This window comes from Anarrhichthys ocellatus, unplaced genomic scaffold (assembly GCF_004355925.1).
Source record: "Anarrhichthys ocellatus isolate YVR2014 unplaced genomic scaffold, GSC_Weel_1.0 scaffold3, whole genome shotgun sequence".
NCBI lineage: Eukaryota > Metazoa > Chordata > Actinopteri > Perciformes > Anarhichadidae > Anarrhichthys > Anarrhichthys ocellatus.
The window spans coordinates 4,813,412-4,827,619 of NW_022280033.1; the positions used below are offsets into that span (position 1 = coordinate 4,813,412).

A 14,208-nucleotide genomic window follows, 5' to 3' on the forward strand; every position below is an offset into this window, starting at 1 on the left:
TTAGCTTGCATGATGCAGAAACCTACTGGTCAGACCGAAAATATATATATAAATATCCCAAATTATATTTGAATGGGAGAAAGAGGACTGCCTGTTAAGTACATCCTATTCAACATGTGGAATTATCAAAGCTGAATATTCAAATACAAATTCTGCAAATCTGAATTATTTGTCCCTTAATCCAAGTGATGCGACGTCTTCAGGGGACACCAGGCCATGTGAGAAGACTTGTGCTTTCTTTTCCGAGCTACACGCTGACTTTTTCTTCTTGACAAAGCCTTTTGTGTTCCCTGGCACTGAACAATGTACACCACACAGGGCACAGACAGTAGAAAGTACAACTTTCTATTGTGATGCGCTGAACAGTGAAAGCTCGCAACAGCAAAAAAAGGCACAAAGGCCACATTTCAAGTTGCCACTGAATAAAAGAAAAACGCAAAGCAGTTGAAACCGTTTTAAACTTAAATCCATCTTTTATTGACATTTATGTTCACTGTATGGTCTGTAACATCACAATAGCATACTGGGGAATTAGTACAGGAAGAAGGGATGGTGTTGTCTCATCAACCTGAAGGTGAGTGGGTCACACATTACACCACCTTATTCGGTCTTCAAAATACATTTTTTTTTTTTTTTTTTTTTTTCATAAGAGCTGAAAAGCACTGGAATAAATAAAAAGTGTGTAATTCATCATCGCCATCATAAACCCATCAACTCTAACAGTGTGACGTGACAGGAGGAGGTGGCAAAGAGCACTCGGGTTCATTTCCATCCAAAGCCCACATGAGGAACGTCGTGTCTGGGGTCCTCGCGGGTATTTCAACCCCAGCGGCCCAAAATAATGACACGTCCTGGAGACAAAGTTCTCTTTGCTCAACATATCCGGAAATCAAAGCTGAAAAACAAGTCGGGGTCAAACTATTCAGGCATCACCCGACTACCAAAGTCTCCTTTAAAAAGAGCGAGACGTCTTCTCGCGTGAGTCTTGCGATTATATTCCACAACAAGAATTATTCTCACATACTTTCTTTTTTTTTTTTCCTTCTTCAAAATGGAGGGAGCAAAGTGAGCTTGTTTTGTCATTAAATGACCGATGAGAAGAGACTGTGATGCTGCAGTGATGCTTGTATTCTGTCCATGCAGTGGAATCAGTGTGAATAATGAAAATTACATTAAAGAAAAAAAAAAAAAAAAAAAAAGACCTCTCCTTCCCTCCCTTAATTTGTCTCCTCGCCCAGTGTCTGATTTAGCTTCAACATAAACCTAAAAAAAGAATTGTGTTCAGTGTGGTGAAAACATTAATACGTTAAAAAGTCAGGAAGTGTTAGTGTGAATACATTGTAGGAGTTCACATGTCAGAACAAAACATCAGCTGCAGTGTAAAACATGAGATATTTGGGGGTTTAACCAACTGAATTTCAGTCTTAAGAACAAATCGTATCCTGCTATGTGCTCCACTATCCTCCATGTTCTTCTTCTTATCGTCCCCTTTCCTCTCCAACGTTGCGTTTTTCACCACACTGAACATGCCCACATTATCGCCCAGTACATCTCACACACAAAACACACTCCTCCCTCAAACCACAAAACATGCACAACTAGAGACCCCCCCCCCCCCCCCCCACTCCCACTCCCTCCCTCCACCACAAACAAAAGAAAAGCAATCATCCCATTAAAACGACTGCAAAAGAACTACACATTCAAGTACCTATTTGTCATATGGCATCAAGAGCAAGTGTACCACCAGAACATTAATCAGCAACTCCGTTAGGCCTATTGTCTTTCAACACTACCACTTCAGAAAGCACAATTGAATGATTACAAAAAGAAAAAAAGTGTATATTACAGTTTTGTATTGACTGATGGCCTATTGTAAATGCAATACAGAAAAAATACACATGCAAAGTATGTGTATCCACTTTGTCAATGCCCACATTTGTTTCAAACAGACAATATAGTCATCTAATCACTTATTAGTGCTTATAGACTTATAGACTCCTGGTCGATCAAAAGGAGTCAAACCGGGGCTTAGAGGCAAGTCCATGACGGGAGCTGTGGACAAAATGAAGGACAGCAATTTCAGGGACAATGCGAAACACAGCTCTGGGGGGGGGGGGGGGGGCAGTTGTCGTTTGTCCCTACAGTGTCCTTTACTTCCTACAGTGAAACCCCAAAAACCTACACCTCTCCCCCAAATCTACTGTACAAGGTATATTTCATGCTGCCCTCGTTGTTTTCTTATCCATCTACAGGACGCTAAAAAGCCATATATAGCAAAACACATTAAGAATCCAATCAAAACAAAAAAAAGACATGTTGGTTTTGCTACGCGTTATTTGAGAAGTAGAAAAGGCAAGTTGTAGCACGAGCAGGATTGTTTGTGTCGAGGAGAAAGGAGGAGAGGAATATCTTTATCCCCCAACCGTCTTTGGAGCGCTGCTGTGTGGAACACGGTGTGTGCAACTTCCACTTTTTTTGTGTTTTAATTTGTCTACACACAAAGAGGTGCACACACACACACACAGGACACACACACACACACATTAGGCCACAACGAATACTATGGCTGGGAATTAAGAGGAAACAAACAAATCAAAATATATTTTTATATATATAACTATCTTTCTCTCTCTTAAACAGTAGGCTGAAAAGCTTATGATTCTGGCAACGTCTGCCAGTGCAAATGACAGCAGTGTCTCTTCTGCCATATGAAGAGACGGAGAAAGAGAAAAAAGGGAGAGAGAGAGAGGGAGAGAGACAGAGGGAAGAGTGAGAAATCGACTGCACTACAACGTCCTACGGGAGGAGAGGAACTGAGCCGGGAAGTGCAGGAAGAGTCGTCACACTTGAGTTTAAACCATCTTCATGTAATTCATCTCTCCGCAGCCAGGAACACCGGCCCATGTCCTGTTTTTAGTTTGGACCCAGTGTGGAGGAGCCAGACAGACCCCGCTCCCCTTGTGTTCAGGTGTCTTTGGATAGCGTGGGGCTTTTGGGAGTTTTAAATCCAGGAGTTCTGCAAAAGCTGCCAGGTGACGCGTCGGGCCCTCATCCGAGTACCAGTAACGCCCCCAGAACCCCAAGCTGGACGGCGAAAGCTTGAGATTTGTGGGAGTCGCAGGCTTGTGTGGTCGGTTGGCTGCCGGTCAGCTGCAAGTAAAGTTCACACTTCCAAAACAAATAACGCAAAAAAAAAAAAAAAAAATGCAGCCAACAAACCACTTCAGTCCATTCAGTATCTTACAATTTCTCCATCTCTTTCGATTGGTGAGGCCCAAAGTGTTCAGAGCTGCTCCTGTGTCTCCGTCAACCCACAACAACAACAACAACCACAGAGAAAGCAAGAAACGGATGGACCAGAGGAACTGTGCTTGTTTGCCTCTCTTAAGTATATACTGTATATGTAGTTATTCTTTCAGATATTAACGCAGTTGTTCTCATCTTCCTCCCGTTTTGTTCTGTAAAAAGAACTAAATCTGTTTCGCAGTCCTCCACGTTGGGTGAGTCGTTTGTTTTTAAATCCAGGATTTCTGCTTCGATTGATCTCGGTGTGGGGAATAAAAAAAAATTAAAAAAAAAAAAAAAAAACACCCCAGAGGAAATTAAAAAGGTGACTATGAATGTGATCTTGTGTGGAAAAGTGGTCCTGTTCTTCTGGGATCAGGCAGTTGTGCTGGACAGCTACCAGTGGTACTCCAACTCGGCTCCGCTCTGCAAGAGGGGAGTAGAGTATGGGGAGGAGAGGCGGAGGAAGGAGGGAGAACAGAGAAGAAGGAAAGCAAAAGGACGGAAACAGAGAGCACGCTGTTATCAAATGTGGAAAACAATCATTTACAGTCACATTCACTGATTTCGTTCCCCAGCCTGCACTTCAACGACAGGTTTTCCTTCAAAACAACAACAGGGAACACTTTTGATCGAAGTGTGTGGCTTCTTTCTGCAATAATACGCAAACACAACAATCCCCAAGGCCTCTGGTGTTACTGCGGGAGTGACACAGAAAACGGAGACTGAGAAGACACTTTGCGTGCAGTTGTGGAGAGACGGAGTGAGACAGCGATGCATGCGTGTAGGACGTGTGACGTGAGAGGGGGACGGACAGGAACCAGAAGACAACGACCAGTCAACCTCATAACACCTGGACAGCCATGTCTGCACACACACACACACACACACACACACACACACACACACACACACGCACACCTTAAAGTCACGGAGCTCCACATGCCAAAGAGTAGATCAAACCAGGACGTAGAGACTGATGGAGTGACAGGGGAACATGTGTAGCAGGTCACCACTTACATGCCTGTAAGAGTGTGTGTGTGTGTGTATGTAGATGAGTGGTTGGAAGAGGGGGGGGGTGTAACAGTTATATATGTGATCACTTACCAAATGAAACAGGAGGGCTGCGTTAATCAGAGGGTTAACACACAGTTAGACAAATCGATACATCCCTTATCAATGTGTGTGTGTGTGTGTGTGTGTGTGACAGAGCGCGTGTGTGTACATTACCACACACAATTTGCTAACTACACTTTTAAAGAGTGGAACAATTCCACTACTTGTGCTGCTATGATTTATTTAAAACATTTTCTTTACTGATAGCACCTTTAATTGAAGTCTGTTGGAAAATGAATAAGTGTTATTAACAGCATTCCTTTAAGATTGTTGCTATTATGATTACAATTTAAATGTATTTAAAGCCACTATGTGTACAACATTAATAATGAAATTTAGACTAGCATCAAAGACTTCCACCAGGACTGGTATATTATTTCTACTAAAAAAAACGCTCTACAAATAGCGGCTTTAAGCAGAGTAGATAAAATCCTTTTGAATTGTGTGTGAATGTATGCGTGTGTGCGTGTGTGCATGTGGCAAACAGTCACAGTACCTCCAAGTCTTTACAGACACACCAAGGTGAACATCACCTCACCCCAACAGGAGCTACCAAACAGCAGACCTCTCTCACACTCACACACACTTCTTTGAATCGGGCTCCACCTCAGGACTCGTCCGTCACATCAACAGACATACAAGAACACACCAAACATAACGGCTAATAAACAAATGGGCGGAGCTTTATAATAGCACTGCAATGCTAACGGTTAGCAAAGTGCCATCTCAGTGGGTTATTCCCCTCAGGGGACGCGCATGTAACCACCCATCCACTGCAACAACAAAGAGTGCCAGGGCCACACATTCAACTCTTTCAGTAAACCTCGCTGGCAGGTAGAGAACTCTGCAGAACGCCAGAGTGCAAGACTACATCCTTAAGGCCTTTGACACAGCTTTGGCATTTGTTATCGATGCGATTTGCACTTGAATAGGTTTTTTTTTTAATTGTTGTTTTTGGCACTTTCAAAAAAACCTGAATATTAAGCAACAATAAAAGCAGCCGATTTTTCGGCGCTTTCTCAACACAAAGAAAGGAATCAACCAATCATGTTACACGGAGCGGACGTAAAGTCACAACACACACACACAGGCTCCCATCAGGTCCCATCAGGTCCCATCAGGTCCCATCAAGTCCCATCAAGTCCCAAAGTTTGCAGTCCCAAACCAGGACTGCAAACTTTATTTTGGAATTCGGATATGCGTGTGAAGTATTTGACACAGCAAGTCAAAATTGTGTCAAACAATATTGTGTGATTTCTTGGAAAATCACACACAAAATACCAATTTTTATTAGTGTTCCCCACACATATAGACTTTACTTGGACTAACGTCAAAAAAGGCTTCTCTATATAGAAGCCTCCCTGGCTGTTGATTAAGCTTAGGGCCGGCCCTAACATCTATGCATTGTGATTGTATTTGGCATAAGTTATTGATGGGGTGTGTATAAGTGTGTTTGGGGTGCAAACAAATAAACCACTCAAGGAAATCTTGGAGCGTCTCATTTAGAGATATTTCAACAAACGAAAAGGCTTCCGTCTGCAGTCACTGGATTTGGTAAAAGTGCAAAAGTTCTCAGTTCCATTCGGAAGACTTCTGACAAAGCGGTGTTGTCATGCATGCATAGTCCATTATGAAGGCTGACAGGAAGGTGTGCACAGAACAAAAAACTGATGTTTATCACAATGGAAGGGTGTGCTGGGCTCAGAGCCACCTCTGTCGTCAATAATAATACTTAATCTGCTACGAGTGTGAAAATAAATACAATGCACACGAATCAGCAGCTTGGTCCGCCAGAGGGGACGAATCAACATGAGGAGGTTTTCATTGAGGCCACTGGAACTCAGATGTGTTGTGTAGACCTCTAGACTTTAGCAGAAGGACAAAGCTCATCATTACATCTACTGATACTGACCCCATCTTCCTCTCTGTACGGGTTCAGACGGTTGTATACTGCTTCAATAACACTGCGTCTGCAGGAAGAACACAAAGGTGCGATTAGATCTTTTGAGCGATTCAATTCAAACCATCAACAACAAAGGGCGTGTGTGGAAAAACAAGGAACAGTAAGGTGTAGTTGGAAAAGTAGGTATGTAGTCCCAATGACATACAAAAGTCTACACACACTAGATAACTGGCTTATATATCTACACGACTCTCCTTGTAGTTGGATATTATTATTCCAGATGCTTATTACTGTGTTACAATAAGACTGAGTATCCCTCTGAGGGCGTTGGTCCTTACTTGCTGGCGAGGCCCCCCCCCTGGTGGCAACGAGGGCATGCCGATGTCGGTGGACAGGTTCCTCAATACCGCTACCAGGTCCGGAAACCCGTCCTCCACTGGCCGAGACAGCATCTCTAAAATAACACCAGACATGTTGTTACACAAGACAGTATTACCAGAGCTGGTGACAGCCAAGGACAGCCGAGTAAAGACGGGGGAGAGAGAGAGGGGAGTGGCCAAAAAGGCGACAATTGAGGCGATAAGAAGTGAGGACAGAAGACATACAGTACGACTGAATTTGTGGGAATGAGTGCACATCTGAGACAGAGAGAGGGAGGGAGATGGTGACAGACGGAGGCCTGTGGCATGAGGCCAGGTCAATGTTCAGCCAGAGCATTCCTCGCTCCCTCCCTCTATCTTACAGTATTAGACGGCACCTGAAGCCAAATATCCGGACAAACTTCTGCATAATTGTACTTTACCCTGGAATGTGACATTAAACCCACTGTGGATTACATGAATTAGCAGTTTATACACAATGGATAGTATAACCTTCAGTATCTTCAAAATAAAGGTTTTTCCATTCTGTGGATCAAGAAACAAAACCGGTGCCATGTTGATGAAACAAGACAAGTGTAAAGATTCAAGATTTCTTGTTTGGTCAAATTCTGAAACAGCTGACGTCCCCACGGTAGCCAGAAGAGAGCTGACGTAACCAACGAAGACTCAAAAAAGCTGCCCTGTGTTCATCATTGGGCCTCCTGAAAACAAAAAAGGTGATGAAATGAGAAAGAAAAGGACAGAAAGAAATACAAGAGGAGAGCAGGGAACCCATCCAAACAAAACGGTGGATGTTTGAGCGAAGGAGGAGGAGCGAAGAGGGAATGAAGACGGGAGATGTTTGCTGGAATGGAAAAGAAGGTCATGGTGGAGTCATTCGTCTGCTGTGAGCCAGAGATAACTCGGCTGGAGGTTAGACAGTGGAGGGTGGCAGGGTCAGCCAGTGGAGAACACAGACAGATATGATGTTTCAGTTGGAGAACGATCAGGTGTCAACAAGAAAAACCTTTCTAGGATCCAAGATAAAGACTCCACCGTTATAAACAATAGTTGTGGCTGTAATTTGGAGTTTGTACTCCTAAAATTGTTGACATTTAATAGCATACAGTATTTTCTTCACAGCTTACTTCATGACAGTAGCTCAAGAACCTATTTAAATCAGATGTCCTGTAAAAATGGGTTATTTTTCCTCCATCCGTCCAATCTCACCTTCCACTCGAGACTCCAGATATTTGTTGAGCTCAGCGTCTTTCCTCACAGCTTCCTCCGACACTTTGGGGGCGTTGGGCAAACACACTAACACAACACTCATGTTATCCCGACTCCCCTGAGGTGGATGCGAGGAGAGAGGAACAGAGAAAGAGCAGGTAAGAGGAGGAGCTATTGTGTGGTGCTGAAGGAAATAAGGAAGAAGATTTCCTGAGTAACAGTCTGCACTGTGAATCACAGCGCCGCAGTGTTGATGCAGACCGCGCAATATTTTAATATAAATATGCAATTTTTTCCATCTCAACACTCACTATTTGAATTCATTGTGATAAACTGAATTCAAAATGACAAAACCTCTGCTCAGAACTGAGGAATTCTGCACGATGTTTACAGCAAAATACAACAACTTGTAATTGAAGCCATTTTGACTTTTTCCATGTTTTAAATCCGCTAATTTCAGTTGTTCCTCCTAGTTCCAGCAGGGAATATAAATGGCCTTCTTGGTGACACACTAATTCAAAAAAAGTAATTCATGGCACACTCGTTTCTTGGAAGACTTTGTTGCAAAACATCACAAGCAATCACATCAAAGGTCACGCTCTGAGCCAGGTTTGTACACACCTTGTGCAGGCAGGTGTCCACCACCTCGTTGCAGACTCTCTCCAGGTCGTCAGACACCTCCAGCCTAGATTTCACGAACTCGCACAGCTCCTCGTTGGACATGACGTCCCAGATGCCGTCACACGCCAGGACCACAAACTGATCCTGTTCTGGGGCCCGGACCATCTCAAACACCTCTGGTTCAGGGCTAACCAGCTGCTCCGTGGGGCCCTTGCCATCCACGCACTTGTAATCGAAGTCCCCCAAGGCCCTCGATACGGCGAGCGACCCGTTGACCCTCTGAATCATCACCGAGCCGCCGGCGTTTTGGATGCGCTCCCTCTCGCGCGGGTTGCAAGGCTTGTGGTCGAGCGTGGAGAAGCACACGTGCGAGTCGCGGTACAGAACGGCTCGCGAATCGCCACAGTTGATGAAGAAGAAATGATCGGGGGACAGGAGGATCCCCACCGCTGTGGAGCCGCTACGGTCCATGCCGTTACGGAGGTCGGAGAAGCTGCGCATGTGCTCGTCGATCTTCAGGAAGCCTGTCCGGATCCCAGATTTCACAGTCTCCACCGTGGAAGGAACCAGTGCTGGAGAGTCACCTTTGTCCGATCCGGTCGGGGAGCCCGGGGTCCCTCCGGCCCCTGAGCTAGCGCCAAGTATGTGTTCCAGAAGATGCTTAGAGCAGTAGGTGGCGACCCTCGAGCCAGCGTGACCGTCGTACACGGCGAAAAAGCACCAGTCGGTCATACCGGGAGCTGGAAGTCCCAACACAGCGGTGTGAGCGTCCTCCATCTCCACCCGCCAGCCCTGCATGGAGCTCAGCCCGTAGCGCACGCCGTTGCCCTCAGCATGCAGGTTGTGCTTCTCCGTCCTGGGCTTGTCCAGGAACGCACCCATGGCTCTGCCCTGGAGAGGAAGAGAGGAGAACAGACAAAAACACAGTGAATTTGAGTTCAACAGTTGAGTCACTGCAGGCCTGCACTATGTTAACACAGAAAGTATTGATATTATTGGATAATGGATTAGGGAAGTTGCAGAGGAAAGGTCATATGAATCATCAAAGCAGGGCTGTCCTCGACCAAAGAAGTTCTTAGTCGACTAATAAATCGCACGATTTTGTCCACACAACCACTTTAAATCTCGTGTTTACCAGAGATGTGCTCATTCAAGTACCGGCAGCTTGTGAGATGTGCTAGTGCTCAACAAAAAGTCACCGTATTACAAAGAGTAAAGCTAAAGTGAGTGGCAAAGTTTCATTTTCTAGTTGTAGAATCCGGTTGTGAACATAAATTAAGCTTCCACTCACACTTGTAGAGATCTCAACTTTACCTTCAAGGGCCTGAAAATGTGAACCCAGCAAACCGTTAAAGACTTGGACTGCTTTCGAGCATGTGTGTGTGTTTCTTGTACCGTTTCCCTCGAAGAATAATATCCAGAAATAGCACAGCCACTTTGTTTCTATGCTTTAAGAGACTGAGGAGCCAGCTTAAAAGCTTCTTTGGCCGCCAGAGCTGGCTACTAACCGCATTAACCAACTATAGGGAGTGGATCCACAGGATGTGTTATCAGCCTGTAGCTGCACCTTTATCAGCTTCATGAACAGCACCAGGCTGCTTGAGAGGAGATAATAATTCTGTATGGTTACGTAACGTGAGAACATGAACATATATAGTCCTATTGATTAATGGCCTCTAAGCCTCGGAAGTTGTGCTCTTAACTTGTACCTTAATTCCTGAAAATATCAATAACTGCTACTTACGAATAAGCTGTAGGCATACTTAAGGTTCCGGTCTCTTACTGTTCACATGCTTAAGGCTCACGGTTACTTTATTTTTTAAACATAAGAACTTCCTGGTTTCTCACCATCTCAGGTTTCTGCTGACCGGTGATTTAAGGTCAAAAGGTGATTGCATGGTTTGTATTTTATCATCAAAAATGAAACAAAGAAATGCAACCTTGCAATAGATGAAGGCGAGACAATCACATGACTTGACAAATGAGCATTTAGTCTACCGTTTTTAGTTTCACATCTCTCTGACCATACGGATAAACATCCATTCATAACCGAGCAAGCTTTCTACACCGTCACATGACAGCCTGCACTGCACTGACTTTTACATGCATCCTGACATGAGATGTCAACGGTTAACCGGTTAACCACCGAGAACTTTATGTAAATAAAATAGAACAGGACGCATCGCAGAGAAAGGCCCGATGTGTGTGTGAAACAGCTGGACAAGCACACACACTAAGCCAGGTGTGTGTGTGTGTTCAGCTGTGTCTCTCTCAGAGTGAATTAAAGAGCAGGCGACAAAGCAGACAAATGAGTATTGAGTGTTTCAATTGATAACCGCAGCGTTGTCTGACTGTCTGGCTTTTACAAAGACCAGCGATCAAGCTACTCAGAACGACTATTAGCTGATAATTATTGGTGTCCGCTCGATCGTAAATGATCAAAAATGTGGCAAAAAAACTTCAGCAAAGCCAACAGAAAGTAAAAGGCACGATACATACAAACACAAAACTCATGATTCCAGCAACTCTACATGACAGTGTATAATAATACACAGTCAAGGGCCCTGGTACACAATGTCTTTTCCATACCTTGGTCCTGCATAATATATATATATGTGTATATATATATATATATATATATATGTATATATACACATACATATGTTGTAACGACTGATGTACGCACTGAGGACTCCTGGGCGTGATGTCACCCAGTCCGATGTCTCTATGGTTACACAGCTTGGAGTGGCAGCTGAGTAGTTGCCATAGCAACATTAGCAAGTAGATGTTGGTGGCTGCAGCGTGCAACGAGAGAAGTGTACAACCAGGTCACACTGTGTGTGTGTGAATGAATGAGTGAGAGAGTGAGTGTGAGAGTCAGAGAGAGAGAGAGAGAGAGAGAGAGAGAGAGAGACACAGACAGACAGACAGAGTCAGATCTCCCTCTCAACAAAGAGGGTGATACTGACCTAGCTCTGATTTACTGACACAGCGCAGTTGTTTCTAATTGGCTGATTCTGTCTGAGAGTCGAGGTAGGAAGCTGGCAGACAGACACAGGCCCACAGGTCTCAGACTTCAGACGAGCAGGGTAGCTTTAACTCGCTAACTCAATTTAACAGTCAGCGGCTGATGGGATCCGCGCAGGGTTAGATTAGCCTGTCAAATACAGACTACACACAGGAGGGAACTACCACTGAACTACCACTAATTTGTCAAGTGCCACTTGGCACTTGACAAATTAATCTTTTGAGTTATTTTGAGCTCGCCAATTAACACCGTCTGTATCTGTAAGTGATTCGATCAACAGACATTGTATAGATAAATAGGTCTTTGCACGGGCCAATAGGAGTCACAGACTAAAACAGCATGGCCGGTGCAGGATTTCACACCAAGGTGCCAACACAAACGTGCCACTGATGATGCTGCCATTTCTGGAACACACCGTCACACACACCAAAACAACCCAATAAAAACACCCACAACCAGGCTAATAAAACAGAATGGGAACACAGAGCATGGTGGGAACTTTAATTTAAAGTGGCATAAGACTCTGCTATGCACACAGAGTAAATAATAGAATATCCATGTCATAGTTACAACATCTGGGAATAAGATGGTGTGAAATAATTTGTGCTCTTGGGCCCTTTGTGGTATCAACAACAACCTCCATTCATTTCATTTGTGGTACGTCTTGACACAAACCATTAGCGGCAATTATTTACCTCTAGGGCCATCCTAAAAATGAAAACAATGACGTATTCAGTCGCAATGGGAGGGGGGGGTGCAAAGATGTTATCATAACATAAAGAGACAAATTATTTACCAAATGTTGCGCATTTACAAAAATTTGCTGGTTTAATATGTTGACCACTTAGATTAGAAACTGGTAGATTGGTGCTAATGATACATTTGAAGAACTGCAAAGGAGGCTACTTGTGTTGCTAACCAGCTAGCTCACAGTTGTCAAAGTATTTGTTAGTATGAGATGCTAACTAGAGACGTTACTTACTGTGTAGGATAATACCTATCTACCAGTCCTTCTTCCTCTTCTTCGTGTGGCTTCAGTGGCGTCTTATGAAATGCTTATCTCTCGTTAATGTCAGCCACTTTCGTTTCTCGGCCCCTATTCCTCAGCTAGCTTTGATTAAGCTAGCCAGCATTTCACACGATCAGTTCTGCTTTCAGCATGTCTCTGCATCGGAACAAGGCTTTTATGTACATGTTTGGCACTGTAAACACGGGGAACCCCAAAAATAAATAACCGCTATACGTTGGCTGTCGGTTGAAATGGAGAAAAAAAAAACACTCGTGTCGGCAAAGATGTATCTATGATTTGAACGACTGGCTAATTTTGGCTAAAGCTAAATGTATGAGGCAGATGACGTTCTTTTTTAACATGTAGTTAAGGGGGAGAGGCAATCGTTTCGTTCTCTCCTGTGATTGGACAGAAGCTGATTCAAAGCTGGGATGCGATTGGTCGAAAAATGAGTCAGTCAGATGTAGGTAAACCAGAGCTGTATAAAGTCAGAGTCGCGTCAACGGAAGTTCAAAAGGCTTGATTGTTACATGATTGACTTTGGCCTCGGTCGAAAAGGCCCAATCTCAATGTCCTCCCCCCTAAGGTCTAAAACCCTGAACCCTCAGGTACTAAACTAACGTCACCTGTTGAATGGTTGAGTGTGAAAGTCTGCAAGGGCTTGAAATGGCGTAAATACAAATGGGACAACAGAAAAGACAAATAGGACAACACTTTGCTACGACATATGACGTTACCATGTTGTCATGTGTTTTTATGTACTTTAATCTTTAATCCTCGATCGATGTTCTGTGAAAATTCAATATGCCAGGCTAAACATGCACATTTAATTTATTTTGTATAGATAAAGCGGCGTCAACAGAAGTTCAAAATGATTGATTGTGTCACGTGATTTATAGACTTCAGCTAGTTCCAGGAAGTACTTGGCGGACAATTGGCATGCATATTGTTAAAAATCAGTACAAACAGAGACAGAATTGAGATCTTAGCTAATTAGTAGTCAATAAATTAATCAACAATAGAGCAACGAATTACGTATTAAGATACATCAATTTAGGTTTTTTTTTTAAGTAAAATTTGCTGATATTCGAGGATTAGTAAGAGTAACAACTAGAGTTGCCGGCCTTCTTGACATATTTTAGGATGTATATGTATATGCCCTTGTTTTTAGGCCAGATTTAGTGGCATCTAGTGGTGAGGTGTCAGATTGCAAGCAACAACACACTCCTACGTTCACCCCTCCCTTTCCGAGCGTGTTAGAGAACTACAGTGACCATCTGGTAGGACTCGGTATCTTTAGGATTGTATTACAACAAGGAGCTACTCGTATCAATACTCTGTTCTTTTTCATGACTAAACATTTGTCTTTAAAAGCACAAATACAATTTTAAAAACAAATAAATTCTGAACCGAATTGTGTTTATAACAGCAAAGTCACTATATAAAGTCATTACTATCACACTGGAAACCAATCTAAAAAGTCAATCTTCTTCTTGTTTCACTGAAGCGTGATGGTTATATGACAGTTTCCCATTTCTTTACACAGTCCTTTGCATTTTTATTGAACACTGCAAGGACCTTTGAGTTGCAAGGGTTGGGTATTAGAGGGCAGACAAGGCAGTGCTCCATAGTATGGTCTGCTTCTTCACGTTCACAG

At 43.5% G+C, this 14,208-nt stretch overlaps 1 protein-coding gene across 1 annotated transcript; it reads right to left on the reverse strand.

Annotated features, from left to right (window-relative positions):
- Positions 1 to 450: 450 nt before the first annotated feature.
- Positions 451 to 12,910, reverse strand: ppm1ba (protein phosphatase, Mg2+/Mn2+ dependent, 1Ba). Its single transcript, XM_031879297.1, is given in 7 exon segments — positions 451 to 3,711; positions 6,314 to 6,371; positions 6,643 to 6,662; positions 6,664 to 6,758; positions 7,894 to 8,011; positions 8,515 to 9,405; positions 12,525 to 12,910. Coding segments are annotated over 6 exon segments (1,203 nt in total). The 5' UTR covers positions 9,397 to 9,405; positions 12,525 to 12,910; the 3' UTR covers positions 451 to 3,681.
- Between the last annotated feature and the right edge of the window lie 1,298 nt (positions 12,911 to 14,208).